The 8,341-nt window shown below is 41.8% G+C and overlaps 1 protein-coding gene across 1 annotated transcript; it reads left to right on the top strand.

The window, feature by feature from the left end:
* Nucleotides 1-476: 476 nt before the first annotated feature.
* Nucleotides 477-3,951, top strand: LOC137312918 (probable G-protein coupled receptor 139). Its single transcript, XM_067979291.1, has 2 exons — nt 477-543; nt 3,041-3,951. Exons 1-2 carry the CDS (start codon nt 477-479, stop codon nt 3,949-3,951), a joined length of 978 nt encoding a protein of 325 aa, XP_067835392.1.
* The last annotated feature ends 4,390 nt before the right edge of the window (nt 3,952-8,341 follow it).

Raw genomic sequence — 8,341 nt, 5'->3', positions numbered from 1 at the left:
GAAACTAAATGGCTACAGTTAAAGTAGTCAACCGCACCACAGAGTGCAGTTCAACAGCTCTGAAATTTGGAATTCAATTACTGAATTAGAACAGCAGAGTGCAGGACATCATCAAAACAATATGAGATCAATGGATGAGCCTGATAGTGTTTGAGGTAACAACAACATTGTTGCGAGAATACCGCTTCCAGTTTGAATCGGTTAATAAATATTATCAAAATTGTCCAGTCTTTTGTGCTTTTCCCTACAGTATAATCAATGTCGACTGAAATAGATTCTATCACATCAGGGACTGAAATCGGCTGTCATAATCTGTTTGTTCAAGCAACCAAAACTAATTTAATGATGTTGCAAAGTGACTGTCCCAGTGGAGATTGCACAGAGTATAAATTAATGGCTCTGAGAATGTATCGCTTCAGTATTTATTCAGAGTGGATGTTCGTAGAAAAGAAGAACAGCATCGCTGCACACAGAAAATGTTGGCAACTTTTTATTCTATAAGGAAAATATACTACACGATCCTTCAAGTAATTGGTATTCCTGGTGAGTAGCTGTAACCATTTTAGTTGCTTAATTTTGTGTGAGAATTGTCTCCGTTTTGTTCCGTGACTGACAATATTATATTCTGTTTTATTTCCGACTGTTATACAGTATCTGAATCAGTAATATATTTTATTGAATGGAATATTATAAATTGCGACTGCCATTTTACTGTGTCTCTTTTTCTGAAAGAAAATAATAAATATTTGCATTTTTGGACTAATTGATTTTTAATGAGGTCAGTAACATAATGGACAGAGCAGTCTCTGTGGATATTGTCGATTTGGATTTCCAGAACATACTGCATCAATTCCACACAAGAGATTGTTAGTAATAAATTAAAGGCCCAGATCTCTCTTCCTGCACCCCCTTCAAAATTGTACCTTTTAGTTTATATTTCCTCTCCTCATTCTTCATACCAAAATGCATCACTTCATACATCTCTGCATTAAATTTGATCTGCCCCGTGTCTGCCCATTTTCACCAGTCTGCTTACGTCCTCCTGAAGTCTGTTTTTATTCTCCACATTGTTTATTACATTTCGGAGTTTCTTGTCATCTGAACACTTTAAAATTATCCCATCTGCCCAGTGGAATTGGAAGTAACCGTTTGATGTGAGTTGGTAATTGATTGGGAGGTAGGAGACCGAGAGCATGGATCAAAGAATCCATGAGGGTGAGGGTTGTGCCACATCAAAGACTTGTTAGTAAAATTGAAGTCCATGGGATTAAAGGGACAGTGGCAGCGTGGATACAAAATTGCTTATGTGACAGAAAGTAGAGTGCAGTGGTGATCGGTTGTTTTTCAAACTGGAGGGAAATAGACAGTGGTGTTCCCACAGGCGTCAGGATTTGGACAACTGCTCTTTTTGATATATATTAATGAGCTGGACTTTGGTACAGAGGGTATAATTTCAAAGTTTTCAGATGACACAATACTCCGAAATGTAATGAAAAGTGTGGAGTATAATAACAGACTTCAGGAGGACATAAGCAGACTGGTGAAATGGGCAGAAAAATGACAGATCAAATTTAACGCAGAGATGTATGAAGTCATGCATTTTGGTAGCAAGAATGAGGATAGGAAATATAGACTAAATGGTACAATTTTAAATGGGGTGCAGGAACAGAGAGACCTGGGGTGCACATACATAAAACTTTGAAGGTGGCAGGAAAAGTTGAGAAGGCTATCAAAAAAGCATATGGTATCATGGGCTTTATTAATAGAGGGAGAGAGTACAAAAGCAAAGGAAGTTGTGCTAAATCTTTATAAAGCACAGGTTAGGCCTCAGCTCGAATATTGTGTTCAATTCTGGGCACCACAGATTAGGAAGGATGTCAATGCCTTAGAGAGGGTGCAGAAGAGATTTACTGGAATGGTACCAGGGATGAGGGACTTCAGTTATGTGGAGAAACTTAAGATGCTGGATTTGTTCTCCTTAGAACATAGAAAATTAAGTGAAGATTTGATGGTGGTGGTCAAAATCTTGAATGAATATGACAGAGTAAATGAGGAGAAACTGTTCACAGTGGCAGGAGGATCTGTTACCGGAGAACACAGATTTAAGGTGATCGGCAAAAGTGCCAGAGGCGACATGAGGGAACATTTGTTTACGCAGTGAGTTGTAACGATCTGGAATGCATATTTGAAAGGGTGGAGGAAGCAAATTCAGTAGAATCTTTCAAAAGGGAATTGGCTAAATACTTGAAGGGAAAAATATCACAAGGTTATGGGGAAAGAGCAGGGGAATGGGACTAAATGCAAAGTTCTTTCAAAGTGCGGGCACAGGCATGGTGGGCCGAATGACCTTCTCCTGTGCTGTACGTACTATGATACTATGTACTCTGATTAGAGGTATATGCAACGTGGTAATCCCAGGGAACTGTACTCGAGCTTCAGTTTTTCACAATATTTATTAATGACATGGATGAACAAATAGCCAGTGGAAAATACAAACTTGCAGATGATGTTAAGTTGAGAGGCATAGTAAATTGTGTGGATGGGACCAAATGGTTACAAAGAGCCATTAACGGATTAAGTGAGAGGGCAAAACAGTGCCCCATGGAGATTAATATGGGGAAGTGTGAGGGCATCCATTATGGATTCAAGAACGATAATTTGGAATGTTTTCTTATTGGCGAGATAGAAGAACTGTGAAGGAGCAAAGAGATTTGAGTATCCGTGTACACAAATAAATAAACAGCAGTGCACAGCTTCAAAAGGGAATCAAAAATAATGATGGTATTTGGGCCTTTATGTGAAGGGGATGGAATGCAAACGGAAGAAAGTGATGCTTCAGTTTTACAACATCTTGGCCAGACCCCATCTGGAGTACTGCGTTCAGATTTGTGCCCCGAACCTCAGAAAAATATTTCTTGGCCTTGGAGAACACTGGGATATCCTTGCACTCAAATACTTACATTCTGGGCTCACGCATGTTGAATGGTCCGTTAAGGTTGATCATTAATTTTCTGTCTGTTTCTCTTTCTCTTTGTCACAGTTAATTTAGTGGCGATTGTGATCCTGTCCCGAGGAAAGTGTGGGCTCTCCACCTGCATCACTCGTTACCTGGTGGCCATGGCAACGGCGGATCTACTGGTCATTACCGTGGGGGTCATATTATTTCAGATCAATGTTTATTATTTCCCAAGTTATTTCCTGGCCATCACCCCCGTCTGTAGTGTTATTGCTGTTCTAACTCGTATATTCATAGACTGTTCTGTCTGGTTCACAGTCACCTTCTCCTTTGATCGCTTTGTCCTCATTTGTTGCAAGAAGCTGAAAATAAAATATTGCACGAAGGAAACTGCGGATATGGTTATAGCAACAACCTGTTTTCTGCTCTGTTTGAAAAACGTGCCTTGGTACTTTACATATAAACCCAGGGAGATAATCAACAATGTAACGCTGGGTTGTAATGTAAAATCAAGCTACTTTACTGAGCCTGGATGGATGGCAATGGACTGGTTTGATTCAATTCTAACCCCAGTGCTCCCATTCGCTTTAATTTTGTTGCTCAATGGGCTGACCGTCAGACAAATTTTAGTGGCCAGTCGAGTCCGTAAAGGATTGAGAGGTCAGAGCAAGGGAGCGATTCGCAATGACCCAGAGATGGAGAGCAGAAGAAAGGCTATGATTTTACTCTTCACTGTATCTGGCAACTTCATATTATTGTGGTTTACAAATGTTACATATTTCTTATATTACCGCATTACAGAAACGGACCCCACATATTACAATGTTTCTTTAAAGATCTTTCAACAAATCGGATATATGATGTTGAATTTAAGTTGCTGCACAAACACATTTATTTATGGGGTGACTCAGGCCAAGTTCAGAGAGCAGTTTAAGAGCACAGTGAATTATCCGATAACCCTGCTTGTTAAATTAATAAATAATAAAAACATCTGAGTTCAGCTCACAGGTGGGTCCGAGTGTTTCCAGTTCATTAATCTATTATTCATCCTTCGACTTCCCTTCCCTGAAGTGCAACAAGCATTACTCACATTCAGGAGCGGGACAGCCATTTTGTACATGGTCACATTAATGCTCACATTTAGAGGTCCAGTGTTTTCTTTCATGTCGTTTATGCCAGCCGAGCTCTACTGTTCAGTAACAGTTCAGCCATTTATTACAACAGTCCATGTGCAGCACGTGCTTTAAGACCTGGGGACAATTCTTAAGCACACAGACCTGTGCTGTCGTTTGGAGGATATGAGAAATAATGGACAGAAAAGCTTATTCAATATGTGAAACATTAGTTTAGAAAAGTCAACCATCTAACGCCGGTGGTGGGGAACTTTTAGAGGTTATAATCCGCAACAAACTTAATTGGCACTTGGAAATCTATGGGCTGGTAAATGAAAGTCAGCACGGATTGGTTATAGGAAAATTGTGTCTTGATTGAATTATTTGATGAAGTGACGGAGATGGTTGATGGGGGTAGTGTGGTTGATGTTGTATATATAGACTTTCAAAAGGCTTTCGATTAAGTAACACATAATAGACTAGTTCGCAAAATTAAAACCCGTGGGATTGAAGCTGACGTGGCAGCATGGTTACAAAATTGGCTCGGGGCCGGAAAGCAGATAATGGTGGTGAACGGTTGTTTTTCAGACTGGAAGGAGGTATAGAGTGGTGTTCCCCGGGAGTTATTATTAGGACCACGACTATGTTTGATACATATTAATGACTTGAACTGAGGTATAGGGGTTATAATTTCAAAGTTTTCCGATGACACGAAACTCCGGAATGTAGTAAACAATGTAGAAGATATCAACATCATTCAGGAGGTAATAGACAGACTGGTGAAATGGGCAGGCACATGGAAGATGAAATTTAACACAGAGAAGTGTGAAATTATGTATTTTGTTAGGATAAATGAATAAAGGCAATACAAACGTAATGGTACAATTTTAAGCGGGTGCAGGAGCAGAGAGATATTTAGGTGCATATATACAAACCTTTTAAGGTCTCAGGCCAAACTGAGAAGGCTGTTAAAGCGCATTTGGGATCCTGGGCTTTATTAATGGAGGCATAGAGTACAAAAACAAGGAAGGTATGCTAAAAGTTTATTAAAAAACTGGTTTGCACTCAGTTGGATTGCAGATTAGATTTACTAGAATGGTGCTGGGGATTATGCCCCTCAGTTATGTGGAGAGACTGGAGAAGCTGGGGTGTTCTCCTTACAACAGAAAAGGTTAAAGGTAGGTTTGATAGAGGTGTTGAAAATCATGAACGATTTTGACAGAGTAGATAAGGAGAAAGTGTTTCCAGTGGCAGAAGGGTCGGTTACCAGAGGACACAGATTTAAGGTGATCTGCAATGGAGCGAGAGGCGACATGAGAAAACACTTCTTGCGCAGTGAGTTTTAATGATCTGGGATGCATGCCTGAAAGCGTGGTTGAAGCAGATTCAGTAGTAACTTTCAAAAGAGAATTGGCAAAATACTTGAAAGCAAAAATTTTACTTGGCTATGGGGAAAGAGCAGGGGAATGGGACTAAATGGACAGCTCTTTCAAACTGCCGGCACAGGCACGATGGGCCGAATTATCCCATCCTGCGCTGTACCTACTATGATACAATGATACGCTGATGAGCGGTATTTGATAAGTGGTATACCCAGGGATCTGTACTCGAGCTTCAGTTTTTCACAATATTTATTAATGACATGGTGGAAGAAATGGCCAGTTGTATATACAAACTTGGAGATGATCTGATGTTGAGAGGCAAAGTAAATTGGGTAGATTGGACCAGGAAGTCACAAAGGACCATTGACAGATTAGTGAGTGGGCAAATCTGTGCCGCATGTAGTTTAATGTGGGGGAAGTGTGAAGACATCAAATTTGCATACAAGAACGAGAATTTGGAATGTTTTCTTATTGGCGCGAGAGATGGACTCTGAAGGAGCAAAGAGATTTGGGTATTTATACATACAAATAACGAAACGCAAGTGCACAGTTACAAAACGTAATCAAAAATGCTCATGGTATTTCGGCCTTTATGTGAAGGGGATGGAATGCACACAGAAGGAAGTGATGCTTCAGTTGTAGAGAATCTTGGCCAGACCCAATCTGGTGTACTGCGTTCTATTTTGGGCACCGAATCACAGAAAAATATATATTGTCCTTGGGAAATGTCGATGTATAAAGGGACCTGGGGGTCCTTGTACACCAGTTACTGAAGGCAAACATGCAGGTGCAGCAAGCAGTTTGGATGGCAAATGGTATGCTGGCCTTCATTGCAAGTGGATTTGAGTATATGAGCAAGAATGTCTTTACTGCAGTTATCCAGGGCCTTCGTGAGACCACACCTGGAGTATTGTGTGCAGTTTTGGTCTCCTTACCTAAGAAAGGATATGCTTGCCATGGAGGGAGTGCAGCGAAGGTTCACCAGACTGATTCCTGGGATGGCAGGACTGTTCGATGAGGAGAGATGTGTCGACTCAGTCTGTATTCATCGAGTTTAGAAGAACGAGAGGGGATCTCATTGAAACGTTTAAAATTCTGACAGGGCTAGACAGACTGGATGCAGGGAGGATGTTTCCCCTGGATGGTGGGACCAGAACGAGGGGCCACAGTCTCAGGATACAGAGTAGAACGTTGAGGACTGAGATGAGGAGACATTTCTTCACTCAGAGGCAGGTGAATCTGTAGAATTCTCTATCACAGAAGGCTGTTGAGGCCATGTCACTGATTATATTTAAAAAGAAGCTAGATAGATTTCGAGACACAAAAGACATCAAGGAGTATGGGGAGGGTGCGGGAATATGGCATTGACATAGAGGATCAGCCATGATTATATTGAATGGTGGAGCAGGCTCGAAGGGCCGAATGGCCTACTCCTGCTTCTATTTTCCATATTTCTTTGTTTCTATGTAAAATGCCCGACTACCCACGCATGCGCCAAACTCCGGGACAGACTGGAGGGCCGAATTAGGGAGCGACTGTAAATGAAGAAGAAATGGTGACCTATCATTGAGCGTCTGCAACTGAAGGTGAAATGTTGATTGGTCAGGGAACGTCTGTAAATGAAGTTGAAATGGGGAGGTTTCAGTCAGCATCTGTAAATGAAGGTGAAATGGTAACGATCAGGGAGCGTCTGTAAAAGAAGGAGAAATGATGCCCAGTCACGGAGCCTCTGTAAATGAAGAAGAAATGTTGACGGTTCAGGTAACGTCTGCAAATGAAGTAGCAATGGTGACGTTTCAGAGAGCGTCCGTAATGAAGGTGAAATGGTGACGGGTAAGGCAGCGTCTCAACATGAAGGAGAAATCGTGACTGGTCAGTAGGCGTCTGTAAGGAAGGAGAACTGGTACGGGGTCAGAGAGCCTCTGGAAAGGAAGGGGCAACGTTGTGGGGTCAGAGAGCGTCTGTAAAGGAAGAAGAAATGGCGACCAGTCAGGGGCAGCTCTTCAGCAAAGGTGATAGACATTGCAGATTAATTGCTTAGAAGGCGGGACAGGGTGATGGGATATTGGGAGAGAAGGAGAGAGAGAGAACATACAGAAAGAAAGCAAAAGAATGAACTGTAAATTGGGTGGAGAACAAGAGGCGGATAAATGACAGAACTGATAATAACAAAAGATAAAAGGAGGCACGATGAGAGAAAGTCATATACAAGACCCAGAGGATGTGAGAATACGTAAAGCAGGTTAGCTAAGTTGGGGATGTTAGACGATGCATTTATTTATGATTAGAAGTTTTATTTATTCCTGAAAATCAATACATTTCTTGGAACGTTAAGGTCAAGGTTCACAGATATATTAAGCGTTTTCAGTATTTAAAATCACACACTGGGCGATGCTGACTGGGGTCTCGAATGCAATACAGTTCTCAGCTCACAATTTAGATTTATCAAAGCACTTGAGACACTCCGGCTAAGAGTCTTCGAGCTGGAGTACGAGTTAGAGACACCCGGACACGTAAGTGAACAGGGTAAGGGGAAGCCAGGGGAGGTAGAGAACGAGGTCCTGCAGACACTGGTCCTGCCCAACAGGTACAATGTAGTTGCTACCTGTGAGGATAAGGATACAGGCTATGAGGTGAACAGTCAGAATTCTAACCATGGAATGGTGGAGCAGGAGGCAGTCCACGCGGGTGCAGCTGGAGGACTAGCAGAATATAAAGATTGTAGCCAAAGAGAATTCGTTAGTCAGGTGGTTAGGTAGCGTCCTCTGCAACTGCGACCGAGACTCCAGGAGGGTGTGTTGCCTACCTCGTGCAAGGGTAAAGGATACTTCGGAGCAACTGGAGAGGAACTTGGAAAGGGAGAGGAAAGATCCCGTTGTCTTGGTCCATGT

Source organism: Heptranchias perlo, unplaced genomic scaffold, assembly GCF_035084215.1.
Source record: "Heptranchias perlo isolate sHepPer1 unplaced genomic scaffold, sHepPer1.hap1 HAP1_SCAFFOLD_44, whole genome shotgun sequence".
Taxonomy (NCBI): Eukaryota; Metazoa; Chordata; class Chondrichthyes; order Hexanchiformes; family Hexanchidae; genus Heptranchias; species Heptranchias perlo.
The sequence above is the reverse complement of the archived record's forward strand: the minus strand, read 5'-3'. Positions and strand labels throughout refer to the sequence as shown.